This window comes from Micrasema longulum, unplaced genomic scaffold (assembly GCF_059751315.1).
Source record: "Micrasema longulum isolate JH-2025_06_02 unplaced genomic scaffold, ASM5975131v1 h1tg000937l, whole genome shotgun sequence".
Lineage (NCBI taxonomy): Eukaryota > Metazoa > Arthropoda > Insecta > Trichoptera > Brachycentridae > Micrasema > Micrasema longulum.
The window spans coordinates 179212-195760 of record NW_028278128.1 but is presented as its reverse complement, the minus strand read 5'-3'; the positions used below and the strand labels follow the sequence as shown (position 1 = coordinate 195760).

At 32.8% G+C, this 16549-nt stretch overlaps 1 protein-coding gene across 33 annotated transcripts in view; it reads left to right on the top strand.

Annotated features, from left to right (window-relative positions):
• The window catches only part of LOC148278038 (leucine-rich repeat flightless-interacting protein 2), a 51999-nt gene extending 37607 nt beyond the window's left edge, over positions 1 to 14392 (top strand). For 7 of the 33 annotated variants that reach the window (XM_088232008.1, XM_088232001.1, XM_088232002.1 and 4 more), the window contains 7 exons: positions 5692 to 5818; positions 6606 to 6733; positions 8007 to 8153; positions 9729 to 9939; positions 10770 to 10946; positions 11127 to 11311; positions 13527 to 14392. In XM_088232008.1, coding sequence (XP_088088134.1) covers positions 5749 to 5818; positions 6606 to 6733; positions 8007 to 8153; positions 9729 to 9939; positions 10770 to 10946; positions 11127 to 11311; positions 13527 to 13637 — 1029 coding nt within the window. In that variant the 5' untranslated portion in view covers positions 5692 to 5748 and the 3' untranslated portion in view covers positions 13638 to 14392. Of the gene's footprint in view, positions 1 to 1936; positions 2414 to 5691; positions 5819 to 6605; positions 6734 to 8006; positions 8154 to 9728; positions 9940 to 10769; positions 10947 to 11126; positions 11312 to 11894; positions 11948 to 12327; positions 12480 to 13526 lie in introns of those variants that run through there. The other 26 variants (XM_088231992.1, XM_088231997.1, XM_088231993.1 and 23 more) reach the window with 6 other exon arrangements.
• Positions 14393 to 16549: the final 2157 nt, after the last annotated feature.

Genomic DNA, 16549 nt, shown 5'->3' with positions numbered 1-16549 from the left:
CCACATTTGAATAACAGCTTCTATCATCTTTATCTTGGTGGTGCAGTCCAATTTTCGTATCCCAGAATTACAAATCGCCCACAAATTTTCTATAGGGTTAAAGTCAGGTGAATTTCCAGGCCAGTCTAAAAGAGTTGTCTTTTTATCATTGAAATACTTAAGCATAAACTTCGATACGTGACAAGGAGCTGAGTCCTGTTGAAATACAGCTCCACCATTAGGACAACATTTACTCAGTTCTGTACTCAAGCTTTATACTTTAGGATATTCATAATTCCTTCTATTGGTATCAAAGATCCGGTCCCCATATACGAAAAGCAGCCTCAAAACATCTTCGCAGGATATTTCACCGTTTGGTCAATATGAGCCACAGTAAGTTTTTCATCCTCACTTTTTCTAACAAATTTTGTGCGATATCTCTGCACGTCTCATCTGAAAACAGCACCTTCCTCCAGTCTTTTACAGCCCATTTGGTATATTTTCTAGCCCAAATGAGCCTTTGGTACATCATACGTGCCGTCAGGAGTTGTTTCTTCTGTGGTCGAATTGATTTTCTTCCAGATTCAATGAGTCTTCTTCGTACTGTTCAGTCATGTATCATCACCCAAGTGGCAGCCAAATCTCGTTGAAGTTCGTAACTTGTTTTTCTGGAGTTTAACTTACTATTTCTGATTAAAGATATTTCATCTCGGACACTAGTTTTCCGGTTTCTTCCACATTTCCCAATTAGCTTTGCTTCAACTGACCCTGTTTCTCTTTTCTGATTAATAATCTTGCTGACTGTTCCCTGACTCACAAAACATTCATTTGCAATCTCCTTCCGAATCGTTGATGTATGTTCACTTAAGGTTATAATCTTTTCCCTTTTCCTCGGCGTGATATCCATGATTTAAACCAACTCAAAAACACTGTTTAATATGCAATCAATTTATAAAATTAGTCCTTTATTGATAAAATGTAAAAAAACAATATATAGTACACCAACAAACACCGATATGAGCTCCCAAAGGATTAATGAACTGTCAGTCATAATTTTTGCTACACGTAAAAAATGACAAAAATTACATTAATTCGCACAATACTGAATAATGTCTGTATTGTTGACTAAAACGGAGTTTTAGGAATATATTATAAAACAGCTGTATTCCCCGAGCCTTTTTCTTTATCACCGATTGTATTAAAAATTATAAACATTAGTTCTGGGGCGAGGGTTGCAAGTTCGATTGTCGGTGGGATAAAAATGATTAAATGTGATTCTTCTCAAGCCTTGGTATTGCTTTATTTCCCCTCTTATATTGACAAAAACGGGGCTATATGTATCTTTATGAAATCAATGATGACTACTGAGGATCGCTGGTTAGGATTCTGACATGTATTGGAGGATTTTATTTCTTGATAATAATAGTCAAATTTACATTAATGTCCTTGGTATCGACTAGATATCTTTCTTATATTCTATTAACTACGTAGTCTTTTTTTGTCGTTTGAGATGTTGATGATTATTGATATCTATTAAAATAATTCATAATAGCAATCACAAACAATGATAAAATTATGACCTCTAATTATTAACGAAAAACAATCAGCATAAAATATAGTACATTTTATACAAAATATATGTGTATTTGCATGAAAATACTTAATTACTAAAATTTAACTAGAAAAAAAGTTTTTCACCGAAGAAGCTCAGTAAAAATAAGTATTTCTTTTAAATAAAAATCAAATAAAATGATATCTTATCGATAGCGAGGATTATCAGAATTATATGATTGTCGCAATATCTTTATTTTCTGATTGGATAACGTTATCAGCTTTATGTGGAACCTCGCCATTTATAGAAAAACTTACCTATAGCTGGAGTATAGTGTAAAAAGCATCAAATTGTTATGGATCATTTTCTCACGCTTCATTACTTTTAAGATTTTATCACCAAATTGTTATAATTACTTAAATGTTACAGTATTTAAGTGAATAATATTTAAATCTAAAGACAATGTAGAAGAATGAATTACTTGAGTCGAGACATCGGGGAGTTTGACTATTAAAAGTGGATCGAAAATATAATACGAGTACAATGGCAGAAATAAATGGTAGCAAACGTTCTATCGGCGACAATGATAGTGCAAATGGAAGTGATAATGAGGAGTTTACAGATGGTGATTTTGAGGATTCAGACAATGATCTCACTTTATGCGTTAAAGGAGACAATTCAAAGGGAATCCCTTGCAACGAAGCCATTAACCATCAAATGGGGAACAATGGCACTAATGGCGATGTACAATTTAGGGACAAAAGCAAGATCAGTCATCTCTCGGCGAAACTATCACCGACTCAGGAGAACGGAGTCTTCTTGAGCTCCAGTGGCAGTGATGACTTGAGCATCGTTGGAATCCTCGGCAAGGACCATGATCGAGTAGGTTTTTTTTTGCATTCAAATAGAAAATTCTAGTATTAAATGTTATATAACTATTGCATTACTCAGATTGGCACCTCAATCTACATCATCATGTTAATCGTGAGATTAAACACAAACTTCGTTAAACACAAGTTTTAATAATTAATTTTCGTTCTGGTCTATATTTTATTTTCCATTTTCGTGACAACTGTTACTGTGTCGCCTTTTGAAGGTATTTTCAAACTAATTCTTTAATTTTTCAAAGCAATCATTTGAAAACATCTCATTTAAAAATGGCGATAATTATTTCGCTGTGCAAGGAAAAATAAAATAAAAATTAAGAATAAAAAGTGTTTAAAGGTTCAATACATATTACTATGAATCACACACCTACACTGTATCTTATCAACATAAATATTTGAAATTGCATGTTTCATGTTTTGAATATTATGTATTAAAATGTATAACGCGTATGGTTAGATTAGGCTTTCTATATCCGGTCAGACGTGATTAATTTTCCGGTTGTAACGGCGCGGTGCTGTCGGGTTTGTCGCCGTATTTTCCCGAGCGCTATTACTTACTGACTCGGGGAAGGCCTTGGGAATTACAGCGCACAGTGCTATATAATTAGCACGAGGTACCCACATGACATGGCGACCTGAAACTGCATCTCCGCCGTATCTGTGTATCTAATTGCGATTGGATTTTGCAGTCGATGTATTTTATCCCGCGCGAGATTCGCCGTCACACCTGTTGTAGAGATGTATCGCCTAGCAGGGACGGACCGTGTCATATGGCATTATGTAGGCTGGTGTCGCATGCGTCACCATTTCCAACATGGGAATAGTCGACTATCTCGTATCTAGTCATGGCCAATTATTCCACGGAGGGGCAGACTAGATCGCCTTAGTACGGCGCGGCGCGGCGCGGCGTCTCCGCAGCTCTCGTCGATGCAGAAAGCTAGCGGCGCGCGGTGCGGCGCGGAGGCTACCAAGAAAATTTGCTCGCATATTCGACCTATTTCCCAATAGTTGTCGCTTTCTCGCATCAAACACGATTATTTATAATTTAGTATTTATCATTTTCGCCATTACATGAAATTTTATGCGATTCTCTGCTTTCATGTATGATCTGCTCATTTTCTAATCAGATAATAAACCTGTTATCATTTAAGATAACTTTATAGCTCCATTTTCGGTATATAATACTACATAATGGATTGTATACTATAGCTTGTAGATCTTAACAGAGACGAAGGAAATGTTACACAAATGTATAGTGAAATTTTAACCAGCCAATGACAGGTCATAAGCCCTGTATATGCCAAGAGGTTGATTCATTCCCTAATAATTTCTTCGTCTCTATAAATATTCTGCCCATCTTATGTTCGTTATTTAAATAATAATAAAAAACGCTATTCATTTTTGTATAAGAAAGGTTATTATTAGATTTGGTGTCATCGTTTACACAACACGCCAGATAGCAACATTATTCGACAAAAAATATTTAATGACTCCTATTTTTTTTTTGAAATTCCCAAAATATTAATAATTCAAAATATCGTAATATAAAGCAAATAGATGACGAAATAATGGCTAAATATATTTATAGTGCGGATGTTGCTATATGTATATAGAAGCTGAGGAAGGTCAAGAAAGGCATGGCATTCAGCAACAACAAACCAAACCATCACGCCGTTTCTCCGTAGAGGTATTCAAAGAGGATAGAACTCCACATAACTCTGTATTTGCATACAGACCTCGCTTACTCTACATTTATACATCTTCTCATGCACCCACGCTTATTATTTCAACTTTTGATATTTAAGTATTTGTTGGATTTGGTCACGCCATGTCTTTCTAGGTCTTCCTCGTTTTCTGCATCTAAAAACATGTGTATCGTAAATCTTATTCATCCGTTTTTTCGCTGTACATTCTTCTTCTTCTTAGTGGTGGGGGTCAGTGCTATGCAAGCTCCTGACGTCACTGCAACCTGTGAATATCTATTGTGACGGGTGTCCGTGAATAGTTCGCTGTACATAAGCTACATGTCCATACCAAATCAGCACAGCACTCCTTTGATTCAACAAATAAATGAAAATATCAAAATCTGAAATAATCAGCATACATGAAAAAGCATTCTATACTCTGCCATCCTCATGGTAAATAGTGTGAAAGCTATCTAAACAATTATATAAATAGACCCCTAACCGACTACTTTGGTAGAAAACCAAGGAAATGTAAAATAATTATGCGAAAAAAAAGTTCTGTCTGAATCTGATTTGAGAAATGAATCCCAAACATTTTAAAGAAAAGCAATTGTTTGTAATATGTTAATGTATATAGTTATGCTGTGTGGATTATTACAAAATATTTAATATAACTGAATCCATTTATTATGAATATGTTTTTATGTATCCCTACCCTAAACCTAAAAGATTTAGGATATGAAAAATAATCAGTACTGTCCAAAACACTTTTTTTTTATAAATTCCAGGAAATCACCTGTCATAACAACTGTTTTTGGAATAATTAAAATAAGTATGTTTAAAAAAAAAACTTTGTTTGCATACAATTTATGCTTTGAAGGTAAAACTTGATTACACATACATGTGATGTCGATGTTTTATTATTTCCTTTCGCGGTTTATGTATTTGCCCAAGATTTAGAATAGAAAATAAAAGTACAAACTTACGCAAAAATATACACTCTTCAACAGTGAGTTTTCCCATAATATAACAAAATCCTTAGTAATCTTTTATTCTTGTACAATTTGCATCATTTGAAAATAACAATAAAATCTTTAATCTGGTTTTGTCATGAGCCTACATAACCGAAGGCAGGCAGTCATGGCAGCATGTATGAAAGTATTTTTTTAAAAATTAAAATAAATTTTTGCATTCTCATTAAAATAAATTTTCAATAATGAGGGCCATTTTCAATTACTTTTAAATAACTCTATTACAAAATGGAAATCAAGTGAGGGTAGAGTAGGGTTCAAACCGAACTCGAACCTCTGATCCGTAAGTCTGCAACACTAGCCATGGGACTATAACCCGATTCAATACAAGGAGCTAAAATTGTATGCCAAGGTAGATACATCCTCTCTGATGATTACTACCACCACTGTAATTTTGTCTGTCACTGTCATTCCAAAATTCCCATCATTCGTATATTATAATTTATGTAGTTTTTTGTGTAATAATTCTTTCAACCCAATTTTAAGTTTTCATAATAACAATATATTAGTAGTAATTACAGTGAATAAGTTTAGTAATGTAGGGTTGAATATTGCAGGCGGAAGCCCGACTAGCGGCGCGGAGAGCAGCGAGGGCGGAAGCTCGAGATATACGGATGAAAGAGTTGGAGAGGCAGCAGAAAGAACAAGAGGAAAATGCTGACCGTGTCTATGACATGTACTCAGGTAAAAAATATTATGTTTCATTATTTAACTCCATTGATTTTCCGATACTATAGTGTCAAGATGATAGATGTTATGGTAAAACCTAGAATGTAGACTAGCAGTGGTTTTAACACTCGGCATAACAACTTAGTAAAATAGTCTGAGAATGGAAGTAACAGTAATGGAAATGCCTTAAAAAAGCCATAACCCAAGTTCTGGCACACCGGCGGGCTCACACTGACTTGATGACAATCTTTTAGCTGCAAAATTAAAAAGGGGGAAGCGAGAGTGGTGGCTAGCAATAGTGTTTCTCGGAGACCTCTGATGATGTCTACGGAACAAAAATGTGGAAAAAGTTTTTGTAAATGGAATAATGTCTCATATAAAGATGTATTTTTTGTTGCATCCTCGTGAAGTTTATTTAGCTAACCATTGAAATGTAAAATTGAAAAAAGTTTGTATGAAATTCATGTACATTAGTCCTTTGCTGGGCCGCGATTTTAAATGCTATCTTAATCGGTACATATCGAGACAGTATAAAGTAACAAAATGTACAATATTTATATAAAAATTCAAAGTATCTTCGTCGGTAACCTGTAATTGAACATGTTTAGAAAAAAAAAAATGTACATACAGAAAATTTAATTTTGCTTTGTATATAAAATTGGAGATAAATTTGAACTTCCCATTAGAACATGGGCCCTGGTCATGATCATATATTATAGAAATGCCATGTCTGCTATAATACTGGTAGGGAAGAGGTTAAATTACAACATTGACTAATTTTTCCAAGTGGTTTTGTTTCTAGACACAACACGCGTGTCTCGCGTGGCAGGGAGGGTTGTTAGTAGTGCTCCATCCTCGGGGAACTACCACTCCTCACGCCGCAGCTCCGAGGACTCATTGGAGGAGATGGGCAGCATTAGGGACATTAGGGTAACCCTTACTAATTCATTTATTTTATTCTTTCTACTAAATGCTTTACTCCGTGAAGAAGGTTGTTCCTTGTGAGATAAACAGTTAATAATCCAATTTGGTCAGGCTGTGTTTATTTAAATATTTTATTTTTTGAACTTGCAAATTGTTACCTCTAGGAGACTGTTGTTGAATAAGCTTTGCCAGTCACGCTGGTAGGCAGACAATGGGTGGCTATAAAATTGTTACAAATAAACCTTTATTTTTCACTTATCTTTGATTATTTGTTTTGTATGTGTCAAGGCGGATGTAGAATACAGTTCTGAGTGTGAAATATAAACAGAATCCGGGACGAGTGTTTTTGACTCGATGGCTGCTCTGAGATAAAAATCCTGAAAAAGGATAACGAGTGGATAAATGCCTGTCTCATAGTGTAGTGGTTGGTGCGTTTGCCTACCATGGTCACAGGACTGGATCCTGAAGTGTAAGACTGATCACCTTACCTTCCCGTAATTGATGTTCAAGATAATCTGCATTTTATTAAAAATGCAGTGCCCTATTCACCACCGGCTGCAGATATGGGTTTTGATGATGATGATGTTTTTGTTTTGAATGAGGTATCATCAGCAGCATTCTATCTTCTTACCGGAATACATAAAATTACAAATTATTGCCATAGTTTCATTATTTTTTTAATCATCATCATCATCACCATCATCTTCCCTTTCCGCACCTAATGGTGCACAGTGCACTGCATTGGTACACCAATCGCAGCGTATCTTGATTATTTATTTATTGCATGAAGGTAAGGTGATCAGTCTTAAGCTTCAAGTTCAATATTTCATATCAACCGTGTCGGGAATCAAACCTGAAACCTCTTGCAAGGTAGGCGAATGCGCTGACCATTACACTACGATGCCGACATTTTTAGGCCGATTTTTTTAGTAGTAGGTTATATTCAGAAAATACACAATTTATTATAAGAATAAAATTGACATATTGTTTTCTATCTGCATAAGATTTTATTTGCAATTTGCACAAAAGTTTTAAGTAATAATTGAAACTAGACTTTGACAAAAACATCTGTTGAGTGTGAAAGTAACAAAATGAAATTTTAAAAACATGTCAAATTTATTTATGTCCACCTATATAATTATAATAAAAGAGGTTTTCATGGTTAGGGGAAGAGGATTTTTACAACTATCTTAAATTTTAAAGGTATAGCCTATTTCCGTTAGTTTATAAAATTCTTTTTTTATGTATTTTTGGAACATAGTGCTTTTTTTGTTTACAGCATGAGCTTAAAGAAGTTGAAGAAAAATTTAGAAAAGCGATGATCCTAAATGCGCAGTTGGACAACGATAAGGCATCATTTTCATATCAACTGGAATTACTAAAAGATAAATTAGAAGATTTACAAGAACAATACACGCAACTTCAGGTAAATTATTAACGTTCTATAGAAATTACCATGAACTCATTATTACAAATATTTGCACAATCCATGAATTATCAGGCGGAATGTTGCATAGATAATGTGCAAACATGAGTTTTAATTAAAAAGTTGATAACATTATATTTTAATGGAAAATTACTTTTCCCATACACAAATACGTATTGATTTATGTTTTATTTTAAGCTTGCACTTTAAAATTTATTACAATAGAAAGATTCAACATTTTTACTACAGATAAGTAATCTAATTATATATACAACAATGTTTTGAGTATGTCCAAATGCTTACAGACTGGCTAGATTTCCTCTAGGGAGTTATTTAGATCTAAATTTGTTGCAACAGAAAGGTAAAATATTTTTGAGAAGCGAATATGGAAGTCTAGGCATTTACAAGGCTTATGCCCTGTTATTGGCTGGTTTAAGTGGCCGCATTACACACTGTAACATTTGCCATTCGGCTATGTTTAAACATTCACATTTCCTCATTTATTCTGTTAACTTTTTTCTGAAAAATGTTTTCTCCCTCTGTTGCAACACATTTAGATCTAATTATAGATATGCCATGGCAAATGCGCCTGATACATAAAAAAAAGATGACTAATCAGTAAAATAAGGTCAACACATCTAGATAGAAGACCTTACAAACTTTTCAACTTTTCAACTCATTTTATATTACTATTCGTAATCTTACTGGCATCAAATTACGGAGCAGTAATTAACCGCGTCAGAAGCGAATGAAAGCTAAAACTGGAAGAAATGGTGCAAAAAATGAACCTTTTAAATACATGTCATCATGTATTGTGTACAGCAGGCCTTCCATTGAGTAAGGTAATGCGGCAGTTCAGTGGGTTTTTTATTTATTTATTTTATTTGTTAATAGACTATTAAACTTAGCTAAATTATTTTTTTAAATTTTGATTGATCTTATTATCAACGCTATGATTTTTTCAAATTTTGTATTTATGAAATAACTGCGCGTGTGACGTCTCAAGTTCTCTTCCGCTTCTTCTCGGTCGGTTCTTCCAATCGGTCCGTTGAATTACCGTAAACTGGAAATCTCCACAACTCCCTTATCATTGGTTGATTCATATCAACTAGTGATGTCGTTCAAAGTAGTTAGTTATTATTAAAATATTTTTTATTATTTATTTTGTACATTTTCAAGAAACTTTGTTGCACAATTTATTGGTCCAATTTTTACTACGCGTAAGAAAACATTTTTTGTATTCAATTTCCCGTAGGGTTGAAGTTCTTCATTATGATATAGATATATCTTGGGCTCAATACTATAACTAGACATCTCAAAGTCACTTGTTTTTAGATAATGGCGATAAAAAAAAATTCCTGCATAAATTATAATGTTGCTTCAACAAGGACAGTAATTAATGCCTAATATATTGTTGAAACTCTTATTTTCAAAATATCAAAACTGACAAAGTTTGAAATGACTAGTTATAGCAGATATTATATGTTTTTTTTCATACTTCACTGCTTAACTAGGGTTGTCAACCCATTCTAAGACGATCAAAAACCATATACAATTAGTTTTTGTAATATTTAGAGAGAGCACAAGGACAAGTGCCGGGCGTTTGATTCCCTCACTCGAGAGTGTCGCTCCACACGAGAGGAGCTGCAGCGGTGCTCCGCGGCGCTGGCCATGAGGGACTCCTGTATCTTGGAGGCTGGGCTGGAGATCCATCTGCTGGAGGGGACTCCCACCCTCGTTTCCGGCCTCGCACTGGGGGACGGGACGGGAGGAGAAGGAACACTAGGTAAAAACTTTGATTTTTTATCTTTACTTAATTTTTTTTGTTAAAGTAATGTACAAATAACAACAAAGAATTATTATCATCGTTACATACTTATGCAATAAAAAAAAATCATAATGATTTTGAATAATTATTTATTGATTAATTACATTAAATCAATCCTAATATTTGATAAGTGGTACTCAAATGTGATAACAGCTACTTAACATTATTACTGGTTTAAAAAAATATATTCCTGTTTCGGTACAGGCTTACCCGATGAGGTTGGCTATTACAAACAATATGTGAGTACACTAGAACTTATTTTTATGCGGGGGGGGGTGCCTTCCACACAATACCGTGTAAAAAAAGTATACTAAAATAGTTACAATGATAGGCAGATTTCCTTGTTTGAAAATCGTTTTGGGATTTAAAAAAAAAAATATCTTTTCTGTACCTTAATTTTATTGGAAAATGTAACATGACAACAAAATACTTTAAAAAATTGTAACAAATATTATTTACCATCACCCTTCCTTTGTTTGCGCATACCTCTCTGCCCCTAGTAAGTAAAAGAGCGACGTAGAGAATTCCAAAAACAAACACTAAAATTATTATTCCCATATTACTAAATATCACATTATTAAATTAATGTTCTTTTTTTTTAAATTTTGTTTTTTACAATGTTATTTTGAAACCATGTAAAGAAACATAAAAAAAGGTGTTTTGCTTTACTTAATTCACGTGCATTACTCTCAGATGAAGAATTACATTTTATAAAAATAATTCTGTGTTATGTTTACTCAGATGAAGAAAAAAATGTTTTAAAACCAACTTACCACTATTATTTTCAGATGTGCGGTTGAAGAACCTCTGTTCAGAGAGACAAAGTCTAGAGAATGAAGTCAAACAACTGAAAGTACAGTTGGAAGAAGAACGATCTAAAAAGAAGTCCGCTGTACATAATTCATCACATAATGGACCCGTCAATGGGTCCGATGATAGTGATTCCGATTCTTTTGATCATCAACGTAAGTTGAACATATTCTGAATTTTGTGATCCCGTAAATTTAAAAACAACATCTTTAGTATATTCTTATAAACAAAGTAATATTTACACTATCTATACTAATATTATTAACTGTCACACCTCCATTGTTTTCTACTGTACTTTGGCAGATTCTTTATAATATATATTATGTTCTCTTCAGGGGAAAACTCTAAACTAGTTGCGGATTACAAATTCCGTGCGTGCAAAGCCGAGCAGGATGTATTGACTCTCCAGGCTACTGTGGCGCGCCTCGAGAGTCAAGTTCTGCGGTTCCGTACTGCTGCAGAGCAAGCTGAGAGAGTTGAGGATGAACTCAAGTGTGACCGACGAAAACTACAACGGGAGGTATAAAGACTCTAGCTTTTTCTTTCGTTATCAGAACGCTGTAATTTATACTCTCAAATGGCAAGGAACTAAGGAACATATTGGTAGTGATTTAATCTTTATAATAAAGTTTAGTTCATCATTGAAGAAAATTTGGAATGCTATCAGTACAAATTATGTATTGGTCAGACAAATGAAAGAATAAAAAGGATGTTTTAATAATAATGGACTATCATATACATTTTTGACAATACAAATTAATGGATAAAAAGGAACTAAATAAAATGACATTAATATTTTATTTAAAAAATACCGGGTATTTCTGTCATTCATAAAATTATTTTGAATTGCGTTTGTAACTACATATAGTGCCGATCTCAAGGGTGTATGTAACATAAAAGCCCCTCCGTGTTTATAATTTTAAAAATAAAACTGAATTTATTTGCAAATCATCAACAAATTATCTAGTTTTTGCTTTAAGAATAAAATATAAGAATTTCTTCAAATGGAAGATACATAGCATGTAATATTATGTAGCGTTCCTATCAGATAGACTTATGTATTTCATATCTACATGCTTACTTACAATATTGTGTTATTTCAGGAAATTGCTATTGACTTCTGGAAGGAGTTAGGAGTTAATTAGTCATTTTGGGGGTACACAGAATTGATATCATTGATTTGTTGTGCATTGTTATTCCCCGTGCATTTCAGTATTTAACACTGTGTATGAATAATATAAAAAAGTGATACAAGTTAAGATGAAATCTTTCTTTTCAAACAAAATTTTATGGTGAATAGATACAAAAACATTTGAGGTTTTACATACACAAATTCAATCAAAAACATAGTTCTCTTTCTGTCTTCAAAAATATCCAGCTTGGATTTGTGTCACTTTCTTCTTGTAAACATTAAATTAATTTAGTAATCAATAATAATATCGACATAACAACTGGTGATGAAACAAATATTACACATCTTGCAATTTTGTAAATCATTTACTCGAATGGTGTTTTTTTTTCTTCCCTGAATTGTAGATGAGAAATGCTGAGGAGCGCATCCGTTTGTTGGAGGCTAATGAGATTGCATTGAAAAAGAGATGTGACCGATTGCATGAACAAGTGTCTATTTAGTTATACAATTCTACGCTGCACAGAGCCAGGGGGCTGATTCTAGAATATCTCCAGAAGTTTGTTGTATTCAGTTTTACTGCGTGTTATTATTTGTTTGGTTTTGGAGTTATTCCCCTTCCTTATTAATTAGATGCCTGACTCGATTACACGCCATACATATAATTATGAAATATTTCCCAATGTACATAATATTATAATATTTATTATGCATTAACTTTTAAATTATTAATGACAAACCTTTTGATAGTGTTAGATAGAACATACAATTTGTCTCAAATATTTACTAATTTTAGTAACAAAATTCTTTTAATTTATGTAATTATTTCTAACGTGGTTTTCATTATGTGTAAAACAAAATTAATTGTACAGGCTTTGAAAATATCCGTGTCATTTTTGTGTTACATCTTAAAATGTGCAAAATAAATAATAAAATGTATTCATTTAACTATAAAACACTCTGTATTATATTACATAACATATTTATGTGGGTGTAGGCATTGCCTCAATCTCACTAGGCAAAACTATCATATTCACCGCGGCTTTATAATCATTAATGAGTTTTCTATATCATGTATTATGCTATTAAGATTTTTTAAATGAATTCATTATTCTAATTTGATAATTTTTGCCAATTTTCTAGAAAATGACATATTTATATCTCTTACTTACTTTCTCGCCTTGTTCAATTTATATTTGATCCTAATATATTTTTCCCAGAAGAAGGAAGTATTATCGCTTAAAATATCTATGTTATGTCTACATCATATTATTACCAGCCTATTTTAAGTTGCTTCTGTGTCAGTGAAGCCTAAAGTGCATGATTGTTATCCATGCAGCATTCAATTGAACAAGCAATTCAATTTGGGAATTGGATGGGCGTGAGGAAGGGATATCTTTCTCTTCGGCGACATTAATATTGTTTCACTTAAGAATAGTTGCTTCCACGGTCTGCAGTATTTATGTATTCCATTTTATGTTATGTCATGTCACATGTATGAGACGCCTTCGCGAGTTTGCATACTACAATATTTTGGAGCTTATTGTTATGTAATATGCTTAATGAGAATTGTTGCAAATTCCTAATTGTAGTTTCCCTTTTTCAGGCTCGCGAAGCACTCAGCAGAGTGGAGGAATTGGAAACAGAAAACAATCACCTAAATAAACGTTTGGACAAACTGAAGAACGCCAAGTCTGCTTTGCTCAAGGAACTCTGACAAGTGTCGTGTCCTCACAATGATCACTAATTAAATGACTGACGTGTTTTATATGTTTATATTGAAAGTAAATGTTAAGACTTTTCGGTTACTCCTCTAGAAGGTGTTGTGATGGACACTTTTTATCAACAAAAAAATGCGTTGTATTTTAGTACCATGCAGAAGCCATAATATTTTTGGTTAATACATTTATTGGGTAGTTTTTTTATAATATGTAAATTAAGTAAATCGTGTCCATAATATATGTGATGATTTGTTATTTTGCCAATTATATAATGATAATATATTTCTCTTTTTAAGGTACTGTAAATTTTGATTAATAATGAGTCAGTCCCCCAATGACTTACAATAACAATTCCACTGTTTATAACACCAACTATATTATGTGTACATATTTATATTGAAGTAATGCCACAGTGCGTTTCTACCAGTTAACAAGTAATACTGTATAATTTATTCCCGGTAACCACATCCATGTAACATACTTATATAAGTTAAGTTATTTAACTTATTTGTATATCTTTGTATGTGATAGGAGAAGTTCCCAAACAGTTGTGAATTTCGATACCCTAGCCAATTCACTTTGTGTGCCCATTCATCACAAAGATATTCTTAATTGAAAAGCTTTCTATTTTATTTATTTTACAAGCATACATAGAAAAATGTATTGGTGCTGATGTTACTAATTTATTCTGATAACTTTGCGCTGGAAAGTGAATTGTACCGTGAAAATGTATAATAAATCTGTAACACAATAGCATTATCTTAATATCTGACACCTTTTATCCTTGTTTACTCGTGCCTGTTCAATAGTGTTGAGAATCATAACCCCTCTGACAATGTGCTTTCCAATGGCATTTGTCATTGACGACTTGGCAGAGCTCACAACGTACATATCATCCAATGTACGTGCTAAGTCAAATCCAGCGCCTCTCTAGTTTTACTTGTCTAGCTGGGGACGTCAAGTTGAATCATTCAGAAATACACTTTTACAAGAAAATTCAACATATACATGTTTATGTATTTATAATCACAATACGGTCTTTTCAAGTTTTAAAAATATTTTTACTTTTAAATAAGCAAAAAATTACGATGGTAATGGTATCAATATTTTTTTCGTGCGACGTCGGGTAAAATTTCTACAAGGGTTTAAAATATGCATATTTTGAATTACCCCAAAACGAGACGTTTCGCGCCCTGTGGGAAAAACAGCACAAATGACCTTTTATATCCAAACTTCCACGCAATGTTTATTAGAAGCGCTGTCGGCGTCAAAATGACATGATGCCTACTGCAAACCGTTTTGTATATGCTCATTTTTAAACTCGAAAATTATAAATGAAAACAAGTTTTCAATACATTGATAGTTATATCGTTAGAATTGTAAAAATCCGCTTTTAATTTATATTGTATTTTTGACGTTATTTTTGACATGTGAAAATACCCTATTAAAATACACAAATTAAGGCCAATTGCAGATCTAAAGCCTAGAAATACTGTTTTGAATCTTGCTAAGATGTCATATATAAATATCTAGATATTCATTGGATAAGTATTTTTTTCTGCCGAATATAGATGGAAGTTCCAGACAGCACGTAAATGTTAAAGTTTGCTTGGAAGATTAATGTTAGCTCTTTTGCATGCTATCACCCTTAATGACATCAACTCTAAATCGCATCTAAAACTGTCAACTCTCAATGACTGCTCAGTTATCTAAAGTAAATATCATTTTGGCTTTCGTGTTGGGCTGATATTAGTATTTTGATTATTCTGCTCATATGTCAAGATGCTTTTTTTTTCAATTTCAATAATATCAAAAGTAGAACTATATACATTAAATATTATTCCATAAATTTATATTTTTAAAATTGATTTAAATTTGTAAAGTTCAAATAAAGTATTGGTAACAAAATACAACATTGATTGACACTAACTACCATCGCACATTGGTGAAAGTAAAGAAAGATTGCGTAATTTCAATGCGCTCTATTTAAGGGCAAATTTTGATAACCCATGAAATCCTTTTACAAGTACAATGGTTTATTTTTTTTATAAATACATTTAGATGTGTCATTAGTTCGGTGACTCTTCGTTCAAATCTTCGATTAGGATATGTATAAGGAAGAAAATAAAGATGCTCGTTAATTTCCACAAAATATTTTATTCTCATTCTGTCGCCATCTCATAAAAATTATTTGAACATACCTTATAATTATAAGAGATGCCAATATAAATATAAAAAACCTTATAGATAAAGATTCTTGGTTTTATTAATTATGTTAAATTATTTGCCTGCGATGGTACAGAATATTTTGAGAATTGAAGAGATACAATACATACATAATCGTAAAAATTTGGATAACATTATATTTACATCGTTAGTATAGTCTACAGGGAAACTGATTGAGCTTATAATAAACCTAATAACGTAATAACAAATCAACACTTTTAACATATTATGAAGAATGTATTGTTTCTTTATCATAATATTTCATGTACACATTGCCAATATACACACACGCTGCATTATAATAAAAGGCTTTTCATATTTCGACTTGTATAGGATAATTCAACTAGAAGTATCAAATACAGAATGAGGAACTTCAGCCCTACGATGGAAAAAATTGGAGCATTAAATTGTACAGCAAAGTTTCCTGAAAATGTAAAAAAACGAACGTTTGAACAATGTCACTGGTTCATATGAATCAACCAACGATGAGAGAGTTATGGAAGATTTTCGGTTTGCTTGCCGTGAATGGAACAATGGGCAGAACTGATCGAGAATAAGCGGAAGAGAACCTCTGACATCACACGCGGAATTATATCAGAAATACAAAAATGATATATAAGAATTGAAAAAACCACTGATCTTCCTTATTATAAATTTATTCTGACACGTTATCATCATCACG